Source organism: Sciurus vulgaris (assembly GCF_902686455.1).
Source record: "Sciurus vulgaris genome assembly, chromosome: 8".
Classification (NCBI taxonomy): domain Eukaryota; kingdom Metazoa; phylum Chordata; class Mammalia; order Rodentia; family Sciuridae; genus Sciurus; species Sciurus vulgaris.
Window position 1 is genome coordinate 83,928,062 of NC_136468.1, and position 17,913 is coordinate 83,945,974.

At 37.1% G+C, this 17,913-nt stretch overlaps 1 protein-coding gene across 1 annotated transcript in view; it reads right to left on the bottom strand.

Annotated features, from left to right (window-relative positions):
- RAPGEF5 (Rap guanine nucleotide exchange factor 5) overlaps window positions 1–17,913 on the bottom strand; it is a 225,092-nt gene that overhangs the window by 140,213 nt on the left and 66,966 nt on the right. Inside the window, exon 7 of the mRNA XM_079151937.1 lies at window positions 3,212–3,260. Coding sequence (XP_079008063.1) covers window positions 3,212–3,260 — 49 coding nt within the window. The remainder of the gene's footprint in view (window positions 1–3,211; window positions 3,261–17,913) is intronic.

Genomic DNA, 17,913 nt, shown 5'->3' on the forward strand with positions numbered 1-17,913 from the left:
CAAGATAATCTAAAAATACATCAAACAAAATTGTGCAACTTTTAAATGGAGAAAAATTTTAAACAGTATTGAAGAGCTAAACAAATGGAAAGATACCCTATGTTCCTGGGATGAAAACATTTGTTATCTCAAAAAGATTTATCTATCTATAAATTGAACACTTTTTTTTTTTCTTTATGGTATTGGGGATTGAACCCAGGGTCTCAGGCATGCTAGGTAAGCATTTTGCCATAGAGTTACACCACCACAAACACACTCTTAAAAATCCCTATTGAGATTTTCATGGAATTTGACAAATTTAGACTGATAAGAACAAGAAAACTAAGAAAAGATTTACCTTTCCCCCTCACTTACTCAAAAAAGTCTTATTATAAAACTCTGGTAATTAAAACAGGATACTGTAGCCACAGGATAGGTAAATATAACAATGGAATAGAGAGACCAAAAATAAATCTGAGCGTACATATGACCTTCAATATTTTTTTTTATTGTAAACAAATGGGATACATGTTGTTTCTCTGTTTGTACATGGCGTAAAGGCATACCATTTGTGTAATCATAAATTTACATACAGTAATGTTGTTTGATTCATTCTGTTATTTTTTCCCTTCCCCCCACCCCTCCCACCCCTCTTTACCCTCTATACAGTACTTTCTTCCTCCATACTTGCCCCCCTCCCTAACCCTAACTCTAACCCTAACATTAACCCTACCCTCCCCCCCTTTATGTGTCATCCTCCACTTATTAGCGATATCATTCGTCCTTTGGCTTTTTGAGATTGGCTTATCTCACTTAGCATGATATTCTCTAATTTCATCCATTTGCCTGCAAATGCCATAATTTTGTCATTCTTTATGGCTGAGTAATATTCCATTGTGTACATATACCACAGTTTCTTTATCCACTCATCAATTGAAGGACATCTAGGTTGGTTCCATAGTCTGGCTATTGTGAATTGAGCAGCAATGAACATTGATGTGGCTGTATCTCTGTAGTATGCTGATTTTAAGTCCTTTGGGTATAGGCCAAGGAGTGGGATAGCTGGGTCAAATGGAGGGTCCATTCCAAGTTTTCTAAGGAATCTCCACACTGCTTTCCAGAGTGGCTGCACTAATTTGCAGCCCCACCAGCAATGTATGAGTGTACCTTTCTCCCCACATCCTTGCCAACACCTGTTGCTCGTATTTTTGATAATCGCCATTCTAATTGGGGTGAGAAGGAATCTTAGGGTGGTTTTGATTTGCATTTCTCTTATTACTAGAGATGTTGAACATTTTTTCATATGTTTATTGATTGCTTGTACATCTTCTTCTGTGAAGTGTCTGTTCATTTCCTTAGCCCATTTGTCGATTGGATTATTTGTATTGTTGGTGTAGAGTTTTTTGAGTTCTTTATAGATTCTGGAGATTAGTGCTCTATCTGAAGTATGATTGGCGACCTTCAATATTATATGATGAAGTTACCATAACAGGTCACTGGCAAAGAATTCAATGAATTTTACTTGAGTAACTGGCTTAACACATAAAACTTGATTTCCACATTACATCACATATATAAATAAAGTCCAGATGACTTTAAGTTTCAAATGTGAAAGAAAACTTTAAAACTGTTCACACTTGGCTATTGACCTGGCTATTCTACTTTTATTAATTTTTACAAGAAAATAATTGGAAAAGAGCTAAAAGATCTATGTATAAGAATATATGTTCAGGTCCTTCTATTATTCTTTAATGAAAAACGATTCTTAAAACCTAAATGTGAATTCCAAAATTAATTACATAAATTGTGTAGTATATACAGCTAATAAAAATGATGATGCAGATCTATATTATTGACATAAAGATTAATTCTATGAGAAATATTTTATATATAGCTATGGAAATCAAGATCATAGTATTCATGGAAATCAATGGAATCCACTTAATAGAACAGAAGAGAGAACCTAGAAATACACACACACAAGTAGCTTACAGAATTTTCAACTGAAGTGCAAAAGCAATTTAATGGAAGAAAAGATGGGGTTTTCAACAAATGTTGTAGCAATTTCAGAGGCTAAAACCTCCCCCCCAGCAGGGTCTCACACATTCTAGGAAAGTGTCTATCACTCAACTCCACCCCACATACTGATCTTTTGCAGTACCCTGTTCACACTGCCCTCCCTCCTCCATACCCAAGATGGCCATTCCATGTGTCCTTTTCTCCACCACCTTCATAATGTCCAGTCCCTGTGTCCTCAAGAACAGCTGAATGCACAAAGGAAGTAACATGACTGTAATAAACTAACTCACGCTAAGGCATTTTTGATTCAAAAAGTATCTGAGAGGTAAGCAAATCTTAGAGCTTCTAACTGGAAAAAGAAAAAATATATAATGCCTGGCCTATGTTAAGACATTTTCGTGCACTTTACTTCCTTAAGTTTTGCCATCATTTTGATTTTGTCATAGTCTTTCTGCCCCAAATGTCTTATCCTAACTTAACTTTACACAAAGAAGTACTTCCTTTCTGATTTTTATTCCATTCAACACTGACTTCCTCCCTCCAAACAGGGAGGAATGACACAAAATGCTGCTTTCTGCCATTTCTCCCTAAGCAAGCATTTTTCTACTTCAGTGAGTCTCCATTTCATATTGGATTTCAGCAGAGAATGTTGTTTTCTCCTTTGAAATATATTTGAAAGCCCCCTTTTCCTTTCCACATATTACTTCCATAGATTATATCCCACAGGCAAGAGGAATTAGATCTATAGAAAGAGTTCTATGAAAAATTTGTTTTCAAATGTCATTAAACAATTAAAATGCTTTCAGAAAAACTAACTTTAGGTTAAGAAAAGTATACAGCCTTAAAAAAAAAAAAAAAAGACACCCACTATACTACTTATTGTTCTCTGTTGTCATAATATGTAACGCAAGGTGATTATTTGCTTTTTTTATGTAGTTAGATTCCTTTCAGGGATGCAATGAACTACAAACTTAGTTTTAGTTTATCCTTGAAATCTGAAATAAATTAGAGCAAAGCAGTGAAATTTTACCTTAAAGAACTACATACAACATCATGTGATAGAATGAATCCTATTAAAAACAATGGTGACACTTCTTTGCATCCTACACCAAAGCATTCAACTGAGACGCATTCAACTGCACACTTCCAGGTGATATGTGAAATATCCACAAAGAATTATAATCTTCCCTCAGCCCCATAAGAGACTACTCACCAGATTTCCTTGCTTTCAAAGCAATAACAGCTGCTAGCTCTCTCTGCACCTAATAAAATATTAGAGAAAAAAATCAAATTAGATGAAGAAAAACATAGCTACTAAAGCAGTACTTTGATTTCAGATATGCAACCCCAATTAAGACCAGTTGCAATGAGGCCTAGGTTTATGCCATCACTGTTTTTTGCTCTTAATACATGGAAAAAGCCTCTGCATAAGAATTATAGGCCAAAAATCTGGAACAATCAGACTGAATTACTTCTTTTCTAAAGCTAGTTGCCAAATGTATACATTGTGAAATATTAATGTAAATATGCTATATGTACTTCAAAAAACTATGTAACATTCAGAAATAATGCAAATATGAATTAAATTATTAAAATATACATGATATCCTGACAAAGATATTAAATATTACTTATCCCTCAAAGATGCTAGTTTATGTACAAATTCTAGAAACATCGAGATAGTTGATTCTGACTTAACTGAACCTTTGCTCAAATGCAGTGAATGTCCACTGCAGGCCTGACAGATTTACAGTAACCATTTGAATAATACAGCACCAGAAACTAAGTGTCACTAACTCACCGAAGGTGCAATGTGAATATACAAAATGACCCTTAATATCTCAAGTGTTTTAAACCTGTTCATCTTCCAAATTTTTTAGGACTGACATGCCTTCTTGTCCCTCCCACTGTGAATGCTTAAATCCCTCCTTAAACACATTCTCAAAGAGGTACATCAAAGACAAAAAACATAAGCAAAGTTGCTTTCAAAGATAACATGAAGATAATCTTTGTGAAATCTATGTTAGGTTGCAATAAAAAAAAAAATGCCTTAATGAGTAAGGTCTTCCCCTTTGCCACACGAGCTCTGGAGCTCAGAAGCACGTGTGTGTTGAGTTATTTTGGAGGTGGTGACAGTGGGGAGTTGGGGAGGGTCATGCAGCTGAATATATTATGATAATAACACTTCAAAGGGGGAGTACGGGAGTTCAAGGTTAAATTGCAGATTTGCTATTCAAATTAATTTAATTTATATTCATTTACTGGAAGGTGAGAGCAGCAATGTGCTAGACTCAGACTCCACTCAGGACTGCTTTCCCAGAGACCAGGGCGTCCTCACCCCAAGGGAGGCAGCTTGAAGTGCTTTCCCTGTGTGCTGGTGTGCATGTTATGGAGAGTGTGTATTCATGATTTAGCTCATTCTTTGATGCTGTTCTCTCAGGACAACTGTACAGTAGCTAGATGGTAATCATTCCCTGTCTCTCCAACACCGGGAGTTTGAACTCTGAAAAAGCTCACGGCTGGAAAGTTTACTATTAAGACTTAGGGGGAGAACAGGACAGGATGGGAAGGTGGATGGAAGTCATGAGTGACCAGAGCAAAACCTTTATGAATACGAGGGTGTGTATTCCAATAAACAAACAAGCAACACAATTAAAATATCATTTTGATTTTGTCATAGTCTTTCTACCCAAAAAGTCTTACCCTAGTTTAACATTACACAAGAAGTACTTTGATTTTTAAAACATTTTTTATTTTATTTGTTCTTATCAGTTGTACATGATAGCAGAATGCATTTTTACATTTTCATAGATAATACACAAATAGAGTGCATTACCTATCAGCACATATTTATAAAGGTTTTGCAATTCAGCCAGACCTAAGGAACTTAGTAAGACCCTGTCTCAACATTTGAAAAAATAAAAATAAATAAATACATCAGAAGAGCTGGCCCCAGCACCCACCCCCATCCCTCCATAAAAGAGTTGGGCATGAAAGTAGGTGGTACAGTACCCCTGAGTTCAATACCTAGAGAGGAAGGTAGGGCAGGGAGGAGAAATGCACGGTTGTTAATTTGTCAGGAAGAATAACCCTCTCCTACCATGATCTATAACTCCTTTCTTATCCCCATAGGGCCAAATGAATTGCAGAATTCAAAATTTCATAAAGGCATGGTTTCTACATCATACCATCAGTGAGGTCTGAAGCAGTAACTTGTCAGACACGTGAATGTTTCTGCAATGCTTATGATTCATATCAAATGGAATAGAGGAAGACTAGAAAAAAACCTCAGGTTTTGATATCCAATATGTTCAGTTTGGGTTAGATTTTGCTACCATGTAAGCTATGACATACTTTTGATTTTCAGAACTCTTCCATTTCAGAATTGGGAATGTGGGAATGTAAACCTCTGCTTACTTTACACCAAGTTTCTCTCCCTCATTTTTCTCATGTTTTCTCCTGTCCCACAGCTATTTAGTCACTACTTCTTGTCTACTAAGTAATACTTTCTTTAAATCGGTTGGGTTTTCATCTGTTCCATTAGTTCTTAAACCTGACAGTACTTAGAATCACTTGGGGAGCTTGGAAACAATACTGATACACCAACCCCACCTCTCTGGGGCAGAGGCCCAGGTATCAGTAGGAGCTGTTTCCAAACTTCCCCCAAAACTATAGGTTGCACCTGGGGCTAAGAATCACCACTCTGTTCCACGAGACAGAGTAGTTTCTCTAAGACTCCATATTACAATCTTATGCTCATCTCAACTGACAATCAATCTTTATTTTTTATTATGCTGTCCTCTAATTTAATTCATTTGTAAAGGAACATGGCCTTTGTTGTGGCTTAGAGATAAAATTATGCTATAATCCAATCAAATGATTAGATTCACTTACTACATCAGCAGGTTGACAGACTCAAGTACATGGAAAATTGCAAGGAAGCTTTTTACAGAGCTTCAACTTTAATTTAAAATACTGTTTACTCAATACACAAAGCAACTGTATAATTCAAAACACATACAACTGAGGGCATACTTGCCCTTGTGAATATCAATAGAAATAAAGAATGATTAAGGGACTGATAAGACATATCCCCAATTTTACCTTCTCCCCAGTGACACAGGAGAAACTACAGTTAGAAACACACAGAATGTTTTGGCTTTCTATCTTTAATAACCAGCAGGATAAGGAATACTAGATATCTACGCATAGAAGAATGAATTTAGGTCTCTATCTTCCACAAAAGTCAAATCAAAATGGATAAAAGACTTAGAAATTAGGCCAGAAATCTCAAAACTGCTAGAAAAAAACTGGATCAACACTTCAGAGGTGCAGGCACCAACTTCCTCATCAACACCCTTAAAGCTCAAGAAATAAAATCAAGAATCAATAGGTGAGATGCCATCAAATTAAAAAGCTTCTGCACAGCAAAGGAAACAAAAAAGAGAGTGAAGAGGGAGTCTACAAAATGGGGAAAAAAATGTTTGCCAGCTACTCCTCTGATGGGACTAATATCCAGAATATATAAAGAGCTAAAAAAATAAAATAAAAAATAAAACCTCAGTGCCAAAAAATATACATAGCCCAATCAATAAATGAGGAAAAAAACCCTAAATAGTAACTTCTCAAAAGAAACACAAATGGCCAAAAAATAAATAAAAAATTGTTCAGCATCTCTAGGAATCAGAGAATTGCAAATCAAAATTGCACTAAGATTTCCTCTGACTCCAGTCAGAATGGCAAACACCAAGAACATGAATAATAAATGCTGATGAGGATGTGAAGAAAAAAGGTATACTTTTACTTTGTTGGTTATACTATAAATTATTATAAGTCTGGAAAGCAGCACGGAGATATCTCAAAAAACTAGGAAGGGAACTACCATATAACCCAGCTATCCCTCTCCTTGATGTTTACCCAAAAGATCCAAAATCAGCATACTATAGTGATGAAGCCACTTCAATGTTTTAGCAGCACAATTCATAATAGACAAACTATGGAATAATCCCAGATGCCTATCAATAGATGAATGGATTAAGAAAATGTGGTATATATACACAATGGAGTTTTACTCAGACATAAGAAGAATGAAATAATGGCATTTGCTGGTAAATGGAGGGAAATTAGGAGAAAATCATGGAAATGAAATAAGTCAGACTCAGAAAAATCAAAGGTTGGACGTTTTCTCTCCTGTAGAGGCTAGAGCAAAATAAAGGAAAGAAGGCAGCTGGGGAAGAGATCAGATATCATAAAGATAACAGTGAAGATCAATGCAGTAAAAGAAGGAGAACCAGAGGGAGAAAGGAAGGAAGGCAAAGGGGAAGATAAATGGAATGAATTTAACAAAATCATGCTGTATGCATATGTAAAGATACCAAAGAGAATTTCAGTTCTATGAATGTAAAAGAAAGGAAGTTTCATAGAGTAGAGGAGGAAGGCTAGTGGAAGGGAGGAGGTAAGGAAAAGGAGGGGGAATGGGGCTTAAAATCAAATTGCTTATATGCATGATTTTCTCAAAATGAGCCCAATTACTATGTGTAATTATGATGCTCTAATAAAAAATATGTAAAAAAATAACCAGCAAGACTGATCACAAAATAGCCCTGAAAGTCAGGGAGAATTAGAGCCAATCTCATTTCCAGCATTCTGTCTTCTTTCTTCCCTCGCCCTTTCTTGGGTATCTTCAGTCTCAAACCCAACTGCTCACAAAGCTGTTTTGTATCAAAGCTAAAACTCCAGAGGCAACAGGAAGTGTTAAATGCAACTTCTGAGTGCCAGGGAGCATCTGATGGAAGAGGTTAACTGAGAAGACATGAGCAGGCTTCCTGGAAGAAGAGACCCTTAAAAACAAAGCGGAGAGCTGAACAGAAAGCTAATGAAGGCTGAACAGAAGAAAGTCATGAATACTGGAACATCTTAGCCACCCAAAAGGTTTTCCTTACAAACTAATTTTAAGTAGAATCAACAATTCAAAATTTCCTATAGGTTTTCAAAAAATCTAGAAACATTTAAATTTTGATACTGTGATAAAAATGTTTTGAAAACATGGAGGCACTGCTGGGTATGGTAGCGCATGCCCGTAATCCCAGCAGCTCAGGAAGCTGAGGCAGGTGGATCAGTTCAAAGCCAGACTCAGCAACATAAAAAGGCCCTAATCAACTTAGCAAGACCCTGTTTCTAAGTGAACTATAAAAAGGGCTGGGGATGTGGCTCAGTGGTTAAGAGCCCTGGGTTCCATTCTCTATACCAAAAACCAAAACAAAAACAATAACAAAAAACACATGAAGCCCCTTTTCTCAATTTTTAAAATTAAAGAAAAAACACACCCCAATATTCTTCAATGTTTTATTCCCAAACATACTAAACTTTTAAACCACTATAAAATCTTAAGCTACTATAAGCTTTAAGAATTCGAGAAAAAAATAAATAAATGTGCTTCTTAATCCTTGTCCTTTTATATAAGACACAAGCTCAGCAATGAGGTGTTTGGACTTTTCTCCTATGAAGGAGGTGCACAAGCTGAATAGTCATTTTCTTTGTTTCTCAGAGGTCTGTTTTCCTATTTGCAGGCTCATTATTTTATTCTGAAGGGCTAATATTGCCACAGTTCTGACACATAATCTTGTGATTAACTGTTCATGCCAACCAATAATTAGAAATTAAGAAAGTTATATGTCTAGAACTACTATTTTCTATTTTAAGGTTTATTTAACAAATATTTGTTTCTCCAATAATTTTTGTCACCATTTCAAGGAGGTGTTTATTAAGTATGTGGGGATGATAAAATACATTTATGCTTACTCATCTGTTTCAAGGCAATTAAAGATATTTAAGAATCTCTCCTATGGATTATTTTGTTGAATGCACACACATAGCTTATTAGTCTTATCATGACTGAGATAATAACTGGCCAGTCATTCAAAGCCTAACATATGTAGATGTGGTTTGACACCAACAAAATGACCTGGAATAAAGTCCTTCACTGAGATTTTAAAAAATCTGTTATTCAAGTCAGCTACACGTACATCTAATTTGACAGAGGTTCTCATTAAGGCAAGCACAGTGGTGCACACCTGTAATCCGGCTACTCAGTAGGCTGAGGCAGGAGCATCTCAAGTTCAAGGCCAGCCTAGGCAAATCTAATGAAACCCTGTCTCCAAATAAAATATAAAAAGAATTGAGGGTACAGTTCAGTGATAGAGGGCTTACCTAACATGTGCCCTCAAGGCCTAGGTTCAATCTCCAGTACAGGGGGTTTAGTTTATCATAAGCATACTGCAAACTAACAACAGAAATGGGATTCTTTAGAATAGATAACAGTGTTTTCAGGAATATTACTAGAGGGATGATGTTCAGGTTACAAAAAAAATACAAAAAAAAAACAAAAAAAAAATGGATTCCAGAAAGATAAACATCTGGTGGAGGTATCTTTGTTTTGATTCAAGAGCTATAAAATATCTACAGGTGGGCAACCAGGAGATAGTCACCTCCTGTAGCTAAACTTGATGGACACTGCAGTCCTCATTTACCTTGTCCTCCTTACACAACTGGACACTGCCAGTCATTCCTTTCTTCTTAACCACTGGGGCTCTGTAACTTCATTTGCTGTGGGCTTTTCTCTTTCTTCCCTGACTACTACTTCCCTTCTCCCAAGGATCCCCTTTTCCTTTGCCTTTTCCCCACCCCAGTACCACAGATTGAACCCAGGGGCACTCTACCACTGAGCTACCTCCCCAGCCCTTTATATTTTTTATTTTGAGACAGGATCTTGCTAAGTTGTCCAGGCTGGTCTTGAACTTGTGATCCTCCTGCCTCAGCCTTCCAACTTGCTGGGATAATAGATGTGCACCACAGCACCTGGCTCTAATTTTAAACTTTGATGTTCCTTAGTGATCTTCTGTGGGCTCTTTCAGCCCTCCTCTCCTTCCATTAACTCACATGGCTTCCATTAAATCCTTGACTCCAGTCTAGACCTCTTGGTCCCCAGAGCCCAATGTCCATCTACCTTCTGGATCTGAAAGTCCCACTATGTAACTCAAACTCAACATTTCCAAAGGTGAAGTCATTTTTATATCACTTCCCTCTACCTTAAAAATCTGCTCTGTGTCCCATATATCCAGTCCATGAATGGTACCACCAGGCACCCACAGTCTCAGGTCAGGAAGTGAGATATCCCTGATTTAGCTCAGTCCACCACTTCTTCCTGCGCAGACCACAACCTCTAAGTTATCTCCCTTCATCCCACATCATTCTTTACTCTAGCCAAACTAATAACCCTAAAAATATAAAATTTATGGGCTCACATCTCTTCCAGCAAATTCTTCAAAGACTTCTCCATGACACTATGACAGAGTTCAACATCTAATATGTGTTTATAATATTCTTCTGATCTGTTCTTCACTATCTTCTCTACTTCTATTACTCCTTTCAAAATCATGCTCCAGCCTGGTGTGGTGGTGCACGCCTGTAATTCCAGTGGCTCGGGAGGCTGAGGCAGGAGGATCTAGAGTTCAAAGCCAGCCTCAGCAAAAATGCAAGGCCCAAAGCAACACAGTGAGACCCTGTCTCTAAATAAAATACAAAATAGGGCTGGGGGATGAGACTCTTGCCAACTCTCTGGTGGTCCAGTGCCCCTGAGTTCAAATCTCCAGCACAAAAAAAAAAAAAAAAAAAAAAAAAAAAATCATGCTCTAATGATAACCTATGCTCTATAAGACTATGCTCCTAGTCTTAGTAAAATACAACATTTGTAATTCTCTGAATGTGTATGTTCTTTGTTTATTCTGGGCTTTTCCTTGTGCTGTCTAGAATGCCTCTCTGCTGCTCAACTTTGCATGGCTGTTACTTATTTGTCCTTCAGGCCATAACTTAATTACCATCTTCTCCTGAGTGCCACCTGTCTCCCCTGATTGCGTGAAGTCCTGTTTGTACTCCCATAGCATGCTACACTTATCTCAATTGTAATAGCACTTTGCACACTCCAGCGAAATCTCCTCTTTAGCTGGGACTCTCTAACACTAGATTTAAAAACCCACTGAAACAAACTCTCTTGTTCTTCATCCTACCCTGGCTTCTGGCCTCATTCCTCATGTGTGTGTGTGTATATATATTTATTTTATATATATATATATATATATATATATATATATTTGTGATTAAAAGAAAAAAAAAAACAAGCTCTTATAGTTGCTAGTGTGAAGACAAGACTTGAGGAGAGAAGATCAATGATCATGTTCTTCAGATGTTTGAACTTCAAATGTTTGAAAGATAGAGGGTGAAAATATGACCAACAGATAGAAGCTGCAAAAGAGCATGTTAACCCTTAGAACTTTCAAATATCCAGAAGTGCCCACAGTGGAGATGGTTCACTATGTGAGGTTCAAGGAACAATGCTTCATATGGGAAGGTAAGTATCAGAAGCACTCAGGACAAGGAGTGACTCTGGAGATTTGTTATACAAATGCTTGCTTCCCCCATCACCCTGCTATAGTCTCACATGCGGAGTGTTCAAGTCACTAGGATGGTGACATGTCGGTCTGCAGGTCAACAGTTGTGATATTATAGACATCTATGCCATCTGACAGAGATACAGGTGGCAATCTGAACAAACAGATGAAAAACAGCTGTGGGAAGCCACTTCTTATTGTGGAAATTTCATGGCCCAAAGAACAGGGAAGCTACAGATGTTTGAAATAAATCCAAAAAAGCAAGCCAGTGACACTAACTTCTTCCCAAAGAAGCAGGTTCATCCACTCCTTGGGCTTTCAGAGTGGCTCATGATCTCTGATCAATGATGTCTCCAAAGTCCTAACTGTTGGCCAATACAAATGTCCTGATCAATAAAAATTTCATACATATGAAATGAATTTTAAGGAAAAAAGTATATATTGGACATATTACTTTTTGCAATAATGAAATAAAAGATTCATTATGTTTACATCATTAAATCTTTTTTTTAAACTTTATTTATTTTTATGTGGTGCTGAGGATTGAACCCAGTGCCGCATATTGCTAGGCAAGTGCTCTACCACTGAACCACAACCCCAGTGCTACATCATTCAGTCTTTACCTTTTATATCTCAAGTTACCTTTTTCCATTTTCTGGTTAGTCCAGAGGATTTTTAAATGTACATCACATTGTAAATATTCTTCAGTAGATTTTCATGGTAAAATGTAATAAAGTATTCACAAAGACATAACATAATTCACAAATCTACACCTTACTATGCCTTTTCTTTCAGGGCACATATAATTTCTTTCATGAAAATGCCTTTTCTCAATCACTACATTTTTTAGAGTCATTTGAAGCAGTAGTCTAACCCTGTTTTAGTCAGCTATTTCGCTGCTATGACTAAATGATCTGACCAGCACAATTATAGAGGGAGGAAAAGTTTATTTGAGGGCTGACAGTTTCAGAGGTCTGAGTCCATAGAAGGCCAGCTCCATTCCTTGGGGCTCGAAGTGAGGCAGAATAAATATCACAGCAGAAAAGTGTGGTGGAGGAAAGCGGCTTGCATCATCAGGAAGCAGAGAGAGACTCTACTATCCAGATACAAATATGTATACCCCAAAGCCACACCCTACATGTCTCTAGTTACCACTCAGTTAATCCCATCAGGGATTAATTCACTGATTAGGTTAAAACCCAGTCATTTCTCTTCTGAACCTTCTTACATTGTCTCACATGTGAGCTTTTGGGGGACACCTCACATCCAAAGCATAACAAACCCTATCACCAGTTAAATCCCAGACACCAGGGATCTTTTGTGGAAGGGCATCTTCCATCTGTAGGAAGAGGTTTTTAGAGAACCTTTTAGGGATATTACATCAGAAACACTCATACTGGGATAAACCCAGATCAACTAAGACCCTTCCCAACTGCAAAGTCTACAAAAATTGCTCACAAGTGAGGGGTTCCTTGAAGAGCAAGATTCAGAACCCAAGACCCAAAAGTCTAAAACAGGAGTAGGAAATCTCCATTTATTTTATGCTTTGAGAGCATCTGTAGGATTCCATGTGGTGGGGTGAGCCACAGCCTTCTACTTCATAGGACTGTAAGATTTAAATGAGTTGATATATATAAAGCTTCTGGAAAGGTCCCTGGCATGAAGTAGGTGTTTTTGTTTGTTAGCTATCATTGTCACCAACACATTATTATAATTAGTATCCTTGAGCTGCACAATAGATAACAATAGAAGAAGGAACATATCCAGTCCTTAGTTGCTTTAATATTTGAAATGCTTAATCTCCTTCTTCTCACCTAAATTATAAACTAACTTCTGGGCAATCAGTTTGGCCTCAACCTATTATGTTTCATCTACCAGCCCTACACACTGCAATTAGCATAAAACTTTCAAATAGAGTCTACTTTGGGGGGTTGAAATGTTTTATTAAAAAGTCCTAGACAGTGCTTCAAGTGCATATATTTTCAGAGTTCACTTTAAAAATAAACTTATATTTACACAAGACCCTGAAGCTTTCAGAAATGTATGAAGGATAAATTTTAGTTGCAGAATTTCACTTTGAAACTTCATGGGTATTATTAACATAACTAGCTATGGCCTGGCAGCTTTTGACATTCAAGGGAGAAGGCGGTTATAAATCAAGGGATCATGGACATGTATTCAATAAGGAATATATATTAATTTATATCGTTGCTGTAGCAGATTACCACTCATTTAACTGCTTAACATGACAGCACTTACTATCTCATCTTGCTGTGGGTCAGAAGTTCAAGCTCAACTGGGTGGTCAGCTTAGAGTCTCACAAGGCCAAATCAAGGTATCCGCAGGGCTGTATTCCTATTGGAGGCTCCAGAATATGCTTCCAAGTGCCTTCAGGATGTTGGCAGAATCCAGTTCTTGCATCTATAAGGCTGAAGGTCCCATTGCCTCACTGGTTGTTACCTGGAAGCTGCCCTTAGCTCCTGTAGCCCTCTTTCCGGTCCTTACACACTAGTGCCTACATTTCAGTGCCAGCAATCAAATCCTCTCAGGCTTGGAATTCTCTCCCCTTTCTGCATGACGTTAACCATAATAATCAAGACTTATTTTTTATAACTTTAATTTTTTTGTCTCTCATCATCACCAACACACAATATGCATGATCCGAAAAATATATTGCAATGTATACTTGTGTTTTTAAGCAAAACCACTTTTTTGTTGTTTTGCTGGATTATTTACTTATAAGTCATACATGCTTATTTTCAAAATTTGGAAAATGTATAAAAATAGAAGGGTGAAAAATCACCCACAATCCCAGTGTTCAAAGAATTAACCCTGTGCACACTCAGTGCAGGCTGACTGCCTGATATAAACTGTAAAACTGATTTATTAATTAGATTATTGTATCTATTGCTCATGTCAATGTTTTTGGTTTAAAAAAATATTGGAATCACAGGATTGCAGCTAGAAGTCATACAAAGATCACCCTATTCAATTCCATATTGGGTACCTTAATCTCCTACACACAGTACAGAGCATTAAATAACAAATCAATAAATTGCACGCTTTTGTGGCACTTACTATATGCCAGGACACTGTTCTAAATGTCTTCCATGTAGTCACTGCCTTAAGTATCTGCATATTGCCTTACATACCTGACCTATGGCAACCTGTGCAGACAGGCTCTTGAAAATGTTTTGTAATTTGTATAAACACGACCCAGAAAAAACTGAATTCATATTTGCACATCATAGCTCACATGTGTTTGTAGTTCCTTACTCAGCTCCCTGGCCTCCTCAGACTCTTCTACAGACCACTGAGGCTTGAACTAAAATAATTTCCTAAGATCCACAGACTCCTTTGTTTTAAAGAACAAAGTTTTATTGCATAAGTAGAAAAGTCTAGTAGGTTTGTCAAGGGTTTTATGATATTTTTTCTTTCTTTTTTTCTTTTAATGGTGCTGGGGGTCGAATCCTGGGCCTCATGGATGCTCAACGTGTTCTACGACTGAGCTACAACCTAAGCCTCCATATTTTAAAATCTTTTGTAAATTTTTTGGGCTGACTTCCAAGATACAGTTTTGCTTTGTAAATTAAGTATTAATATATTTAAGCCTGTCCTACTAGGAGATGCTTTATTAGAATTCATTCCTTAGTATTTCCTCTAACCGAAATTCAAATCAAATTAAAATGCTGTTTTAATTTTTCTATGATTAGCATAGAATCTATTAAGCTTGAAAAGACTACTGTTATCTGCTAAGACATAATATATTCTCAGGCATAGTTTCATATTTCTGCTCTAGATAACAGTATATTGAATGAGATTTGTCCTGTGGTCTTAGCATTCCTGCTGAAACACCAAGCCAAGGACAATTGGAGGAATCTGCTCAGAACCAAAGGCCAGAGCTAGAGCATCTCTGCCAGATTCCATCAGCCCTGGAAGCAGCAAAATTCTTCAAAACTCCTACAGCTCCTCTCATCCACTTCATTCCAGGAAAATATCAGGGAGGCTTGAAGATTATTCAAGAGTTGTCAACAACTGGACTTTTAGTATTTGAAGACACCAACCGATCTGCAAAAGTGAAGGAAAGTTATAGATCTACCCAAAGCTTCATCTAGGGGTGGGAATGAGATACTCAAAGCTGGCTGGAGAGAACAGTGGTGAGAAAGATTAAAGTGTTTTTCTGCTTTTATCTTATCAAGTCCAGCTCATTTAATAAGCCATTTAGAGTTGTCTCCCTATATCTATGAGGAATTGGTTCCAGGACCCCCCAAAATACCAAAATTCTCAGATGCTCAAGTCCCTTAAATAAAATGCTATGGTATTTGGATAAATCTAGGTACATCCTCTTCTATACTTTAAATCATGGCTAGGCTATTGATAATAGCTACTACAGTATAAATGCTACATAATTGTTATACCGTGTTACTTAGAGAATAATGATGTGAAAAAAAATTTGTACATGATCAGTACAAATTCAATTTTTTTTCCCCAAATATTCACAGTCTGCGGTTGGCTGAATATGGAACCTGAGGATACAGAGGGCTGACTACATATACTTGGTTTTACAGTAAAAACAGACACAGGTGTGCAAACATCATTCTACTTGCTATTTATATCTTAACTTTGCCTTTTTCCCTTATTTTATCTCTGAGAAGGTTTTTCTTCCATCCTAAGCAGATGCTTCAGTCACCATCATCTTTTAGGTTTAATCTGCAATATCAGGAATATCTGCCTAACTGAATTAATTATTTTAAAAATCTAGTTGAGGAAGCAGCATCTGCTAGTCTCTGATGCAGTGTAAAATTAAGTTGGTAAAGAAAAAAAAGCATATACCCCACATGAACTTTCACTTCAGAGTGCTTCCCCACCTTCCTCTCTTGGCTTGGGTAAGATACACAAGGGATGGAAAGGAGGGCATTGTGAAAAACATGCATGAATTTGCCATCCACACTATTATTACCTGGTAGACCCATTCCCTCTTGCCCTCAAAAAAAAAAAAAAACTGTTTTGTTTTTGTTTTTGTTTTTGAGGGATTTTGCGGTCTCCTCTGAGAAATTTTTTCACTATAGGTTTTTCTATTCTTATCTGAAGCATAAGCAAATGGAAAAAATGACTTTGAAGGCTTCATTCCCTTTTCTCTTTCTTTCAGAGGGATCAACGCTGACGTTCTCAAAAAATCAAAAATTCCACTGAACTATAACAGTGCCTTATTCTAAACACTGAGGTATACTACAGTACTTGCAGCGTGGAGGTACTGAACAGCTCGCTGTTCAACTAAATTGAGCTTAATGAAACCAAGAGAGCTAACAGCTAACGGGGTCTTCTGGGTTCACTTAACAGTCTGATTCTTCCTCCCCATTTGGATCCATCCAACAAACATGTCAACAGATAGAGCTCCTTACTGCACATCCCAATCCTCTCAGGAGCTTCAGTGGCTATTTCTGTCTGCCAAATCAAATCTCAACCCCTCCCTCTGCAATGACAGATATGAGACAATTCACCCTGCCCACCTTACACATGAGATTCTGTATCATTGCCATTTATGCACTGCACACTCCTGCCACACAGAAATGATACCCATTTCTTAAGCATATCCATCTCGGCTTTTTGCTCATGCTGCTCTTTCTAATTAGAATGATATTCTCTGTTCACTCTCACTGTCTCTTATGTCCATCATACATCCAAGGCACCTTCCTCCATGGGACCTATCTTAAACCCATGAGCACCAAAACTTTTTCCTCTGACTGTCAAAAAACATTGTAGTCATACAGAAAACTGATCTTATACTACCTTTTTTTATTTTTATTCTTTTTGGTTTTATCCTCTGAGTTCACACAGTGGACCCCAAAAACCTGAAAACCAGTCTCAATGAACTTCTAAACCACTAAATCAGACAAACATGCTTATAAATACTTAAGAATTTCTAATAGGTTAAAAACCAAAATGCTATTTAATATACCTTAGTAGGCATCATTTCATGACAGCCCCCAGATAAATAGAGAACTCCAGAATCAAAATGAAAATATAACCTGTTGAGGTCCAGTCAGTGAAACCAAGTTTTCTAAGTGATAATAGAAAACTACCTTTTTCAACCCTATACTGTTGTTTAAAATTCATATGCACTCTTAATTCCATTTTTAATATAGTCTATTGTAAATGCTTCATCTCTTCAAGTGGATAATGCACCCTGTGATGTAAGACTGAACTGAGAGGGTGCACAGAAAACATCAACAGAACTGGACAAGGTCAAAACCCACCAAGTACCAACCACTCTTAGCCTCTTACACATTTCTTTCTTGTTCTTCATAAATCAACAGCAGGCAAATTCACAACACCTGCAAACTAGTTCCCTAAAAGATTTCCCATATAGAAATTCATCTCTGCATTTTTTTAACAGCAAAAGACTGAAAATAATCACAAAATTCAAATATAAAGGACGTGCTAAATCCACGACATGGGATACTACAGC